The 14,270-nt window shown below is 40.6% G+C and overlaps 1 protein-coding gene and 1 long non-coding RNA gene across 4 annotated transcripts in view; one reads left to right on the top strand and one right to left on the bottom strand.

The window, feature by feature from the left end:
• The first annotated feature begins 293 nt into the window (after positions 1-293).
• NKAIN3 (sodium/potassium transporting ATPase interacting 3) overlaps positions 294-14,270 on the top strand; it is a 335,927-nt gene continuing 321,950 nt past the window's right edge. The window contains 1 exon segment of the mRNA XM_086886975.1: positions 294-587. Coding sequence (XP_086743101.1) covers positions 534-587 — 54 coding nt within the window. The 5' untranslated portion in view covers positions 294-533.
• Positions 5,868-14,233, bottom strand: LOC111924753 (uncharacterized). Of its 3 annotated transcripts, XR_015286236.1 has the most exons (4): positions 14,061-14,233; positions 13,046-13,148; positions 6,927-7,015; positions 5,868-6,090 (listed from the first exon to the last, which is right to left on the bottom strand). It is a non-coding gene; the product is annotated as an uncharacterized LOC111924753 (long non-coding RNA). The 3 variants fall into 3 exon arrangements; XR_015286235.1 differs by lacking the exon at positions 5,868-6,090 and having other exon boundaries at positions 6,839-7,015; XR_002861841.2 differs by lacking the exons at positions 5,868-6,090; positions 6,927-7,015 and adding an exon at positions 12,478-12,775.

The following is a 14,270-nucleotide window of genomic DNA, read 5'->3' as shown; positions in this document are numbered from 1 at the left end:
GGCTGCCGCTGTCCGCACAGCCCCCCTGCCCCTCCCGCCAAGTTCCCCGCAAGCACAGCCTGCCCTCGGAGCCTCCAAAATCCCGGCAAACTGCCCGCCCGGGGATCCCCGGCACGGCGCCTGAGAAAAGCCCGCCGCCGCCCCCGCTCCTCTCCCGTTCACACCTCGCACAGCTCCCGCCCTCCCTCGCACGCCCACCCGCGCCCCCCGCCTCCCCACCCGCGTTCCCTCTGCCCACCCCGCCCCGGCCCGCGAACGCCCACCCCCGGCCCCTGCCCCTTCCCCTTCCCCAGAGCCGGGCAGAGCCCTCCGCTGCCGCCGGCTCCCAGCCCTGGGGCCGCGCCGACCTCCGCAAGCTACTTCCCGCCGCCGAGAGAAGCCCCTCCACAAAGGAGCGAGGCAGCAGGAGGCGGGGGATACCCGCACGCCCGGCCGCTCCGTCCGGATGCGGTGAGCCCCCGCCTCGCCTCCGGGGCCGCGTCAGTGCGGGAGGGAAGAAGCGGAGCGGCGGCGGTGGCTCTCCGGCTGCCACCATGGGCTGCTGCACGGGGCGCTGCACGCTGATCTTCCTCTGCTCGCTGCAGCTGGTGAGTGCCGGGGCACGCTTCGGCTTCGCGGGAGGCGGGCAGGGACGGGCGCTCCCTCCCCCGCCCGGGGCACGGCCGCCGGGGCGCGGAGCAGCGCTGACCCGGCCGCGGAGCTGTCCGCGCCCGCCGCCCCGACGGCGCGCCCGCCCTGCGCCCCCGCGCCCCGGCCCGTAAGTTTGGCGGCGAGAGGCGGCTCGGGGTCAGAGCGGCCCCGGGGCTGGGGGACGGACAGGGTCGGCCACCCGGGGCGGATGCCGCGGCGCCCCAGCCCGGGCGGTGTCAGCGCTCCCTGCCTGAGGGAGAGCGGCTCCCCCGCCCTGGTGTCGCTTCCAGGTGTCACTCCCCCTGTGGAATCGAGTGGTTCCAGGCAGGGGTTTCCCCTGTCTGCTCAAAGCAAAGGCGGAGGGGAGGAACGAGGCTGACGGTGCCCCTGTCAGTGCCCGCGGGGCGGCGGCGGGGCCGGACACTGCTGGGCGCTGCCGGCGCGGTGGGAACATGCGGGGACCGGCATCGCCGCCTCTTTCTTTTTCTATTTTTCTTAACCCGTGTAAAAGCGGCGTGTGCCGGCCCTCTCCCGTGACTTTTCTTGGGGCTCCTTTCCTCTGCTGAAGTATTCCTCAGCGTGCAATTGAAACAACAGAACGGCGCCGCTTCTTCTCTTTGTTTAGTGGAGTTGGCATATTTATTTTAGAGAAAACAGTTGTTGAGATAAATCACCGCCAAACAACACTAATCCTTCATCTGGCTCATTAGCAGGATGATAAAATAATACTCTCCCCTGAACGGTAGTTCCTGGTCCCAAGAGTGTTTTAAAAGATTTTTCTCTTTTCTAGTGACTCAGTTTCATCATTTTGCCACATGATCTCTCTTAAAATGAGCGGTATTCCTTGTGTGTGTGTGTCTGTAAAGAAGAAAAGTAGGATGCATTTAGTGGGGGGGTGGGGTGGGGGTTGTTTGTTTGTATTCGTAATCCTTTGCGATCTTTCTAGTTTTCTCTTACAACACTTTGAAAATCGCTTCTGTTTCAGAGGTAATACTCCAGAAGTAATTGTACATATTGCATTTATTTGAAAATCTCCTTTCGTTTTCAAGGCTTTGTGCCAGGCTCTTAGCCTGTGTAAACTGGTGTGTCTCCATTGTTTCCAGTGTGAGTCTGGACCTTATTCACATGTGAATAGAGTGATGAGCTTAGTGTGGTGTAAGTAACTCAGCGGCACAACCTTGCCAAAAACCAGAGGAGGTATATGATTTTGCACTCTTAGTGTAAGGAAAGTGTTCTGTATACATTACTGCTATTTTTTGTTTCTTGTTTTGTATCAGTTTTGTGCTAACGACTGCAGCAGAATTGCTCCTGATTTACATCATGCATGTGGGAGGAGAAACAAACCCTATTTCTTCAAATATATCTCTTTGCCAGTTATGAGGATTATAGTAACTGTATTTACTATTCTGTAGAATTACTGGGAGGCTATAAAAATTGATGTAAAGTGTGAATGGCCACCATAATCTGCAGAGAAATGCATAAAAAGTCTTTCAGGAAAAGAGTTGTGTTTTATAAAAGACCTATCAGACGATATAACAACTTTCAAAAATTACTTCAATGCACAGTTTTTTCTGCTGTCCTTACCTGCTTTATAGTCTTGTTCCACTGTCATATCTACATCTTTCAGGTGCTAATAAATGTCTGTATGGCAAAATGCTGTCATTTTAATTTATTTTCATTTAAGATTAGAAGTCTTTCTTTATATTCAAGAAGTAATCTAGTAGTTATTATGTCGTGGTTCCAGCCAAGATGGGATTAATTTTTTTTTGCAGTAGCCTGGAGGGGACATGGCTGGGAACCTGGAGGCTATTCTGTGCTACCTCACATCATTGCCACAGGTGGAGGAAAAGGACTCGCTTCCAGGGAGAATGGAGTCCTTCCATTTTTCTTTTGGGGTATGGTTTGGGGTAGTGTGGCACCAGTCCCAAGTTGGAGAGAGCAGTGAGAGAGGCCCTGGTTCCAAGCCAGGGGGAGCATGACCGCATGGCTGCGGTCTGGTGGGGCTGGGATGAGCATTTTGCATGCGAATCACTCTCTCTTTAGCATGCTTTTGTCATTAACACTGTCGCTGTTACTGTTCCTTTTCTTATCTCATTGCTGTTTCCAGTAAATTGTTCTTATCTCTACCCATGGTCTTTGCTTTTTGGGCCTCTAATACTCCTTTCCAGGCACCTGCAGGGGGAAGGGAGAGGGGGAGAGGGAGGAGCAAGTGGCAGCATGATCTGGAGAGTCTCAGCTGGAGAATGAAATTGGGGAGTATCATTCCTAAGCCCATGAATTTAAGGCTCAGATGCTGTCCATGATCTCAGTGGTTGTAGTGTTCAGTTTATATATGTAGAAGTTAACACCACAGAGAGTTTAAATCTTTTTCTAATATCTTAGAGATCATAAATATAAAACTTATGCAGCAAAACTGCATCCCTGGACATTACTCTCATTAAGTGAGATTTATTTTACTTTGCATCCCCTATGGAGGGGTGAAAGAGATATCAGTGATTGTAGACAATATTTAGATTAAATGTTGCAAAGTCCAAGCATTTGTACTGCTAACTTGTAGAATTTCAGAAGTACTGATGATTTATACAACTTCAGAAAAAAACTTTGAAAACAGATGGGCACATATTTTAAAAAAGGAAGTTGTTGATGTTAGTCATGATTTGCTCATGTCAGAGAAGGGCCTGGGAACAGCTCATGCTTAGCCTTAGGATTAACCTTTAGATATTACCTGAGAAAGAAGTTTCTAATTGAACACAGCTGGCAAAACCTTTCATAGCATGCATATACTGCGTAGATTCTCTTCTGTGTAAGATGGAAAGTAAAAAAGCCAAATCCCTGGAAACATGTTCATAAACAAGATTTGCTTGCTCTAAAGATGAGTGTACTGTTCAGTGTCCTCAAAGCACAGTTCCTTGATTCTTTAAAACTTTTGTCTTTAACTTTTGCCTTCTTTATCCCAGCAACGTATAAACAAACAGCCAAGGCAAAAGTGAAGAGGAAAACAGTTATTGCATTACTGTGAATAAAATGCCCTTTCTCTAACGTTAACCCATTAAGTGTATTAACTGCAAGAAGATTTGCTTGTAATTTTCAGTCCTGTTTGTTGGGGGATTTTGACATCAAATGGCAATAATAGTGATTTTCAGTTATGCTTTAATCCACAAAAGTGGATTTTTTCTGCTGACATCTTTTACTTTTTTTATAATGAATGCATTTAAGTGTTTCATTCAGTAATCCTAAGGACAGTCTGTAATTAGTCTCCTATCATTTAATAATAACTTCATTTGTAAATGGAATCCATGTCATTATGTGTAATGCAGAATTCTGGAAAAAATCATTGAGATGGAAATGTAGGTGGCACAAGTTCAGGAAAAGCTGTTCATCACTTTCAGGGTTTCACTGAACTCCTTCATGTGGATTTTGCTTCTGAAAACCAAGGAAATTTTGTGTAAGAAGAACACAAAATTATCTTGCCCCGTTGCCACTCCTTGATCTTTCCCTGTTTTGCTCTTCCTGACTGAAGCATTGTCATATGCCATTGCCAAAGGTGTCTGAGCAAAAAACAATGAAGTGTATGTGTATCTTTTTGTGCATAAATATGTCATTAAGATTATTAGGAGCTATGTATACATTGGGAAAATATATCATAAAGACATATCAATCCTTTGGATTACAGCCATAATTCTTACTGATGCCATTAGAAGTCTGAGACATTGGCCTTGTCTGTACCAGAGAATTAGACCAGCTGGCAAAGATTGTGCCTGTGCTATTGCAGATACCATGCCATAAAACACTGAAAGATGAAAATGTTTGGAAAATAAAAAAAAAAAAAAAATCAAAAAAATATTAAATTCTGGAAGGGGTAAATTGACAATGAATTGCAGCAAGATTTAGCTGTGTGAATCCAATTGGTGTTAATAAATGTCGCACAGTGAAAAACTTCCTGCTGCTTTGAAAATGTGTTTCTGAGAAACTGCCGTAGCAGGATAATGTTGTTTCAACATTTACAGTAAGTGGAAGTTTTTGGGACCTAGAAGTGTACAGATAAACAAACACAAAGAACTCTAAATACAGGGATGGTGAATGAGATTTTCAAAGTGGTGAAGGGATGGTTGATGAAAAGTGTGTGACTAAGTCCCTTCATGGCTTTGACAGTCTCATTTCATGTGTTTGTCCTTGGGCTCCTCTGCAGTGTGTTCATTCTGTAGGTCCTGATTTAGAAGTGTATGGCTTATCCAGTTATAGCTAGTGTAAAATAGGCTGTTCCCTACTTAACCTGTAACTTTCCAAATAATTAAAGTGTCAGCCGGCCACACTGAAAAATTATTCCAGTGAGAACACAATTTCTATGTACTAATGTTTTGACTAGTGTGTGTTTGGGAAGTGCAATTGGTCATTTTAACAGCCTAATCCCTTTCAATATTCAGAAGATTTATGATTGCCATTAACATTAATTATATTGACATATGTAAATCCTTACATTTGGAGATGAGACTGTATCCGTTAGAATGAACAATACTGTTTCATCATTTGTTACTGGACATCATGGAATTTCAGCAGTTATGTGGGGAAGTGATATATGCATACATCATGCATAGATTTTTGTCTTATTTTTAAATACTTTGTAGAGCTGTACACTCTATGACTTTGACTCTTGATGCTTGTATGTTAGAACTGACAGACACCAGTTATTCAGTTAACAGCTCAGGGATTCAAGGGAATTGATAAATTTGAGAAAGTAAAATCTTCGAACCAATAAATTGCTGCACTTTTAATGTTGATTAAAGAATTACCAGCCCATTGATCTGGAGATGAAGCATCTGTCCACTGATGAAAGAGGAGGAAGTTGAGGGAGTGCCTATTGTACTAGCAAGGATGGAGGAAGCTTGGGGTTTTAGCCCTGAACAATGCCCTGGTTGCAGGATGTTGCACTTTCTGTTACAACAGCTGAGGTGGGAATGGTGTTTTCTTCTGATAACACAAATGACATTCCCAAAACATGTAATCACTGCTGGTGTCTGTGCCTAAGAGGCTGATAGGCTTGTAATGTGGGTTTGTAGTTGCATTTAACCTTAGCATTGGAAGTAATACGCTGCATCCAGTAGAATTACTTGAGTTAAAAATTTGCAATCCAAAAAATATATAATATTATATACTGTTTAGGATCTCTCTCATCAGGAACAAGAGAGTAAAAACTAACCCTGTTTTCTGCTTTGTATTTTTTTTTTTTAATTTTTCAAAATCGTTGGGAGTTACCTGTTAGTAAAATGCACATTCTGAGCTCATCAGTACTGTAGGATTTAACGTCTCTGTGCACCAGAAATTCAACTTCAGAAGTGAAATCCCCTCCTGCTGAAGCTGCATGTCAGACCTCTGCTGTTCAGTGTTCCAAAGCGAGAAATTCAAAACTTGAGGAAACATGAACTTTCAGAGTCCTCTGAAATTTCTGAACTGGGTATATTTCTGAAAGGAATCATTCAGCTCTTGTTCAGTTTTTGGCTTCATCCACCACAGCAGACTATTTTTCTACAATTCCTGGCTGCTCTATGACTGAGGGACAGTTAATTGTCATATAAACATTTAATGAATATATTTATAGTGATGAAGTGAAAGAGTTAAGATTTCAATTATGATAATGACAATTAATACACTGAAACTTGTGATTTATATAGCTGTTTTTCCTGTCTATAAGACCAGTAAATTTTGTAAGAACCTTCAGATATGCTTCTGATCTGGTTCTGTGTCAAGATCTACTACACTCTATCTAGACCCCATTCTTGGGACTAAGAAACAAATATTGTGGTTTGGAAAGTCATTGGAATTCAGTATAATATTGTTGTATCTAAATGGAATTTGTGTAGGACTTGAAGAACTTGAACACTTTGTAGGTTTATTTTTGTAGATCATATGGGATTGATTGCACTTGCAGTTGCTTAGGTGGTGTTTAAATATTGCCAATTTTGTGAGGTTTGAAACTCAAAATAAAAACTTGTAAGACTAGCTAATCTTAGCTCATGTTTTCAATCTGTATTTTACTTGCATCTTACAGGTATAAAGAGGCCCTTTAGTTTTAAGACCAATTTGGTAAATTGACAAATAAGTAATAAAATTTACCTTAATTTTTCAGGTAAAAGTGTTGCATTTTGGCCCCCCTATGATATGAATTTAGTTGATTAGATGACCAAAGAGAGAGTCAAACCAGTCACACCAATCATTGGCCATGATATTGTACAAGAACAGTGAATGGAGGTTTTGTACTTCACTTGGTTAGAACTGGAGGAAATGAATCTATTCCATACATGCTAAGATGATCACTTCTTGGATGTGCTCAGTGAAGCTGAGAGGCAAAGGACCCAGGGTGCAACACGGAGGAAGTTCTGATTGAATACTAGAAAAAAAAATCATAGTGGGGTTATTGGATCATGTTTTTGAAAAAAGTTTTGGAAACTCAATCCTTGAATAAATTCTAATTGAGCTAAACATAACTCTAAAAAACTTGATCTAACTGAAGTTTATCTGATATCAAATTTGGCCCTGCTATGAATAAAGGTTGTACCAGATGACCTCTAAAGACTCCTTTCAACTTAGGTTATCCTGTGATTTTACCAGAGCATAAGGAATAAAGGTCTTCAATTCTATGTTGGGAAGGTATTTGAAATATACAGTAATTTGAGTTATTTTGAAATAATTAGTTTCTTAATTTGTTGTGTTTATAATGCAGTGGAAATAGGCTTGATATGGCAATAACAATTCTGTTTCATCTCTTGGTGTCAAACTTCAATGTTTAAGTAAATGAGAAGTACCTGTGATTGCTTGGAGATTTATTATTTCATAAGTAACAATGCTGTGATACAATGCAGTATATCATATCTTTTGAACTCATTAATATTGAAGCAAAATGTATTTCATTCAGTCAGTCTTGTAATTAATTGCTAAGCAGTCATTTTGGGGCAAAAAGCCCGTTATTTCTGTCTGTAGAGGGAAATGAACTGCACATTTTTGGTTTTAGATTACTAAAGGAGTAGTAATAAAGTGACTGTGTGGTCCAGGAAACTGATAACATGATACAGGGTTTTTCACCTCTAGCTCACATTTTGAAATTCACTGGAGGTTAGATGAGGGTAGATATCATTATGAAATGTTTCTGTTAAATGATACTGGTCTTGCTATAGCCTCAGCATAAAAATGTTATCCTAATGTAGAGATTTGTGCTAATTTCTACCTTTTATGTTATGTGAGAAGGGTGAAGGTTGGTGGGCATGGTACTGTGAAGACCAAAATGATGGTTTTGCCAAAGTTTCCTTCAGGTCAGCTTATGAGGAGTGCTAGCATGATAGTGCAATGAAGTTTGCACCACTGCCTTAGCTCTTGCTAGATGTGATATATTTGTAAGCTTTATAAGTGACATTAAATGAACATGAAAAGTAAAGTCAATTGCATTGGTTTTGTGTAAACTTTATCACTGGTTAGAAAGGGCATTGCTTACTGCTTTTTATTTAGTACAATTTCTCATGAAAACAAAATTCGGGCAGTAGCAAATGGAAAGTGTCTCACTTTGAATCTTGAAGCAGCTCTGTTTTGTCCAAGATGAAACAGTTCTCATCTCTCATGAGCAGTTAATGCATACTTTCCTAAAGGGTAAGCCAGCAGGGCTTGGTTCAGACACTCCTACACTGAGACTTGCAATTCCTTGACACAGCTGTGCCAGCAGCACTGTGACAGGTTTTAGTGTGTCATGGGCTATTTTATTTTTTTTTTCTTCTATGTGTGACCAGTGAAATCTTTGTAGTCTTGCTATGGATCTGTGCCTTTGGTAGGTCTGTAAAGGACAGTGGTAACTGGCATTATCACTGTACTCTGATCCCAGGAACATACAGAGATTAAGACCCTGGTAATGAAATGGTAGTAAAAGATTTTATTTTAGACCTTTTACTTTTTACTATACTTCCCTATCATCTCGTCTTTCTTCAAACACAGCCCTATCCTGCATGTAATCTCAACTCAGATGGATTTTTTAATGCTGTGGTGATTTGGGACTTGTTCTTACAAGTTGCTGAATGCCCTACAGCTCTCATTAAAGTTGCTGAAAGTCATTCTTTTACATATAGGCTCTATAAAATGGTATGTTCAAGCAAAAGCAGGAGTGAACCCCTTCTACCTGGTGAATGCCAGTAATACAGTAAAAGAAAAAGGAAAATTTTCTACTTAATACAACAGCCAGTTTCAGCCAGAAAAATATCCCTTACAGAAGTGAATGCCTCAAAGAAATAAAATTGAAAATTTTATGAAATGCAGAAGGAAGAGAACTGTAAACCAATTATTTATGTTGAGAGTTAATCTTGAATAATCACATTTGGTTCTTCCACAGGTCTCTTTTTTTTTTTTTTTTTTTTTTTGGTCAGTTTCATCAGTACAGAAGTTTTGGCTGAGTAAGTATAAATATAAATAAAGGGTATATACATGACAATGAGCTCAATGGAAGTCTCTGAGGAGGTTTTTGACACACACCAAAGAAACTACAGATATGGCAAAGGAGAATAATACTTAGGAGATGAAGCATGAGCAGGAAGATCCTGAAATGCTTTTATAGTTAAGGAGATTATGTGGGAGCATGGGATGAAAAGTATAGAAAGGTGTAGTTAGATGAGTGTAAGAAAAGTAGGATGTGGAAGCCCTCTTCATCAGGGAGATGAAAGTTTTCTCTCTGTGTGGGAGGAATTCCTGCCTCAGGTTCCACTGAAAATAAGATCTTAAGGAAAAGATTTTTATTTATCTTTTCTGACATGCTGCTGCTAAGCCAGTTTCTCACTATTCTGATGTAAAGCTACTGTGTTTGTGTCAGACCCTTTGAATAAAAAATGTCAGGGGAGCAAAATCATATGATGATGATGATATTTTCTTGGGAGATTGGAATGACTGGCATATTTCTCATCCAGCTCTAGTTTTTGCTTTTGGTTGAGCTTTGAATACTATGTGTTGTCCTGGGAATGTTGTAACTTCACTGCCCCGTAAGCAGTTTCTGGAATCTCCTGTGAGCAAAGTGCTCTTGGAACTTAGGAGAGTCCAAGTGAAGCTCAGCACAAGCCACAGCAGAAATGAGTAAACTTGTAAATCTGTATTATCCTAGAAAACAAAACCAAACCAAACCTCCCACAATAAAACCTCTCCCAGTTAAGTGCAACTTCTTAGATGGACTGAAAAGAGCTCATCTCTAAATGTATTTTGGAAACAGGATTCTGTTAAAATGTAGCACATAGAAAAACATTCCTCTGGAAGTTTAGTTTCCACAATCACCAAACTATGGAATTGAAGCTGAAGAATTCTAAAGCTGGAAACTGTAGTGCATTGTAGTACAAGAATAACATCAAAACAATATATAATTTTCCTCTTCCAGTGAGCCATTTATTTTTCCTGCTAAAAGTTTGTTGTATCTTTCTATTGCAGAGTTAGTATGGTGTTTAATTTCTCTTATATGTATTTGTTTCATGGGTTAAGTAGAAATCACTAGGGTAAGTATGTTTATATTTTAACTGCTATAGAAGCCTTACTGCTCCTACTGATTGAATAATTTGCATCATAGAGACTTGAAAAGCCTCTGCGTCCTCGAATGCAGATGGAGCTACTCAGAATACTGAAGATAGATGGTCTTCCCATGGAGATCCCCTCAGCTACTGAAGATTCCTTAATCAGACTATAGTCAGTGAGCTGTGCATTTGTGAAATACCTGTTTCAGTGTACCCACCAACATGGGCATTCAGGAAGCCTAAAAAATGCCCAAATTTGGGAGACATTTTTCTCAATTTTCTCAACTGTTTCCCAATTCTTATGTTGGTTAGTCACAGCTTTGTGCTCAACCTCATTCTTCTTCTGATAAAATATTTCTGTTCACATCAACAGGAAATCTTGGCTCCAGTGCCTAGCTGTGAAATGATGCACTATTTCCATTTTCATGTTGTTTTTTTTGTGGTTTTTGTTTTTTTTTTTTTTTTTTAAATTTTTTTTCCTGGACCCAATTTATTTGCTGCCAATTCTCCTTTCAGTTATTTTGGAGCAACATTCGAATTCTGATCTTCATCTGTTTGTCATAGTAACATTCAGACCCTGTTCCCCAAACCAGTCAAGACTGTAAAAATTCACTTGTGGCTGTAAATGGGCCCCATTCATTGTTCTTATCTGAGTGTTTTGCAGCAATACAACATAAGTTTTCTTTAGTTGTATAGTTGCCACAGTTATTTGTGGTTCTTCACACGATGTTGGTTGTATAGCATTATGAAAAGCTCTGGTTAGTTCAGAAAAGAAGGGAATGTGAATTGGTGATAACAGATAGATGAACTAGTAGTGTCATTAATTTTATTGCAGTTATTAGAGCACTTGGAATGGGAGTGTTGGAAGGGACTGAAAAAAGATACTTCCAAGCCTGCATTTACAGTGAAAAATTCAACATATGAATGGCAGTAGCTTTTATCCAAACTTCATTCAAATGTCAGAAAAGAGTTTTAAGTACATTGAAATATATTAGATGCCATGAATGGCTTTAAGTTGTTTATTACTAATGTGTAATTCAGTCATAGTGGTTGAAAGTCACTATGAAAGCCACCATGAAAGCCAAAGCTGACTGAGTTGTGCCAGAAGTAACCACAAGGTGCCAAAGTTTATTTAAAGTGGATTAAATTATAAAGCCTTTAATTTCTCTGATGTGGTTTTTTTGTGAGTTAGACATCACAAAGATAAGTGTGTTTACATTTTAATTGTAACCAGTTACATTTGTTAATCTGCACAACTGTAATCAATTGAATGCACTGATGACCCTTTCAAAGCAGAGCCTGTGCAGCTGAGATGTGGTGTGATGCCTTGCACAGAGGTAATGTAGGCTGTAAAACAGCCTCACCAGGACCACACTGACACCCATCACACAGGTACATGAACCTTATTGCTTGTTCTGTTGTGGGACAGATACTAAATCTGCATCCACTCTGATCTGCTGAAATTTTCTACACACCCTGCGTTTTTAAAAGAAGTGTATATGTGATAGTTGGAGAGCAATACAGCCTGTAGCCTTTTCTGGCTACATTTAACAAACCTGGATCTTCTGGGGGTGGGGAAGAAGGTGACATCAAAACATTTCATTGCAATTTTTGTATCCATGAAAGGTTCCAGGTTTCAGTGTTTTAAGTCAGTGTGTGATACATACTTGCACTGAAAGCTGAGGAAACTGTTTGGGCAGTGCCCTGTGGCCAAAGGAGTGTCCTGGTCAAACCAGGATCTGACTGAACTGAGATTCTGGTATATTAATTGCAGTTGTATTAATTTAATTATTTATTTTTGGGCTTTAATTATGTATTTGGTTCTCTTGGCTGTGAAAGTCTTGGCCACATGAATTTCTTAGTTTTCACTGAGATTTCTAGACTGGACTGTACTTAGCCCACGTGCCAGCCATGCTGGAGGGCTCCAGTACTGCTGGGGCTTCACTGTATATATTCATCTGTTAAGAAGCTGAACTAAATAAAGCCTCAAGTTAAGGGCTGGGTTTATCCTTTTAGAGATCATCTGATATCCTCTGCAGCTGAGGTTGGTTCTGGAACTGGATGTTTGTCTGAGATACAACCTGCCTCAAGCACTTGCAAACCAAAACCAGTAGTGGAGTCAGAAAAAGAAGCATGCAAATGTTTTTCTTTACACTCTACAGAATGTCTCTGGAGTCATAGTTCAAGCAGGTTTTATGCTTGGTGCACAATTCTTCATGTTTCTGCACACAGTTAGTACTATTCCTTTTTTTATAGTGGCCACAAGTGACTGTGATCATATTAACATTTCAATACGCAAATTCACTGCATTTGGGTGGGCTCATAATTTGGAGAAAACATTTCTTTTTATTTGTGTACTCTTTGTAAAGTGGTTCAGAGGTGCTAAAATATATTACAAAGACAAAAATCTCCTTTTCAGGAGGAATGTAGTAAGCATAGACTCTCTTCTGGAAAGATTATTTTCAGGAGGTGACAGATTTGACTTGGTCCCTCCCCAATTAGCTCTCCTGAAGAACGAGGCAGTGTCTGCACTGACAGGATGCTTCTTTGGGGATTCTTCCTTGTGTTGTCACCTCTGGCCACAGGCACTTGGGGAAGACAAGAGTCAGTCTCTTAAGGACATTCTGGAGAACAGGAAAATAAACAAGTATCCCCTAAATACATGAACTGGCCATCTGTATGCAGGGAAGGGGCAGTTCTAAGTCAGGGAGAAGTTTTGTTTCTGCTGATTGAAGCACTGTTCAATTTGTACTAAAAGGACCGTGAGTTCATGGTTTTCTTATTATAGTACTTTGTCAACTCATTTGTTCAATCCATTTTTTGGAATTGGCTGAAAAATTACAGGATATTCACTGCAATAGAAAGAAGAAATCCAAATCTCCTGGGTGGCAAACCTTAATTGTTGCATTTTCTCTGAATGACGAAGGCATCGAATCCCAGCTATCTAGGCAGAAGAGTAATTTCCAAGGCAGGCCACTCACATTCAATTCTCTTCCTCTGAAAGTGAAGCAATAAATTATGCTGGTGTTTAAGGAATAATCTCTGTGACTTTAAAGAACATAAACTATCAGTGGCACACCAGTCTGACTGTGCTAAATGCTGAGCGCCTTCTCTATCCGAGCGAGTAACCTCATCTCCCACGGAGCTGCAGGTACTGGCATCCTCACTCAGTGGAATCACTGCTCAGAGGGCTCGAGCTGTAACTGAGGCAGCTGTGCTACTGACTGGGCTTGGTAAGTGCAAGCACTATTAGAGGGTGCCATTAGATGAAGTCACTGAGCCATTAGGAAGCCTGCAAAAATGAGTACCCTCTTCCAATCTGAAAAGTGTTGTGGTTGGGAATATACCCACTGGACACCCTCAAGGGAAGATTTCTTTCACACATAGTGACTCTATCAGGATTACCAGCCAGCATTTCACCAGCATGAGACTTAGCCTTGTAACATTTCATGGATCCCTACATTGTGCTGAGTAGTGCTGGTCATCTATTATTAATATGCTCACATTTTTTGCTAGACCAAAAGTATGTTATTTTCTTATTAAATCTTCCATTACTTTAAGATGCTTTTAAGGTCACTTCTGCTCTCATTCTATTAGTTGCAAACAAAGGGTTTTCAAGTGTCAGAAGTTAATATATGCTGATATCTGAAAAAGCAAGTAAATATGTCTGATACATCAAATTCAGAGGCCATTTTCTTATATAATGATGCCTTGAAGCCTCATACACTGTTTTTATAAAATATTTCCCTTTTTGCTATGTGAGTGCATATTCATACACAATTCTAGTTTTGTATTAGAGATATTGGCTGCATGACAATGTGAGCCTTTCTCCTATAATGGTTATTATTTGTCATGCATAAAGAATTCAGAAATCTCTTCAGTTAGAGAAGTAGTATTGTGTTTGCTTACACAAGTTGGTGGAGGTAGTGACATCTTTCTTCAGCTTGGAGATGGCTAGAGGGAAGCCAGTGTGCATATAGGAACTCTGAAGTTAGCAGAGAGAGTTAGAGAACTCTCATGGCAGAGAAGTACACCAACAGAATCTCAGTGCTGCGTTAATAGCCTGCTGCTAATGGCCAGGGTCATCTGGAATGGTTTTGCCTTTGTTACATCATGACT

Source organism: Cyanistes caeruleus, chromosome 1 (genome assembly GCF_971803275.1).
Source record: "Cyanistes caeruleus chromosome 1, bCyaCae1.hap1.1, whole genome shotgun sequence".
NCBI lineage: Eukaryota > Metazoa > Chordata > Aves > Passeriformes > Paridae > Cyanistes > Cyanistes caeruleus.
Note: the sequence above shows the minus strand (reverse complement) of the source record. Positions and strands in the feature narration are given on the sequence as shown.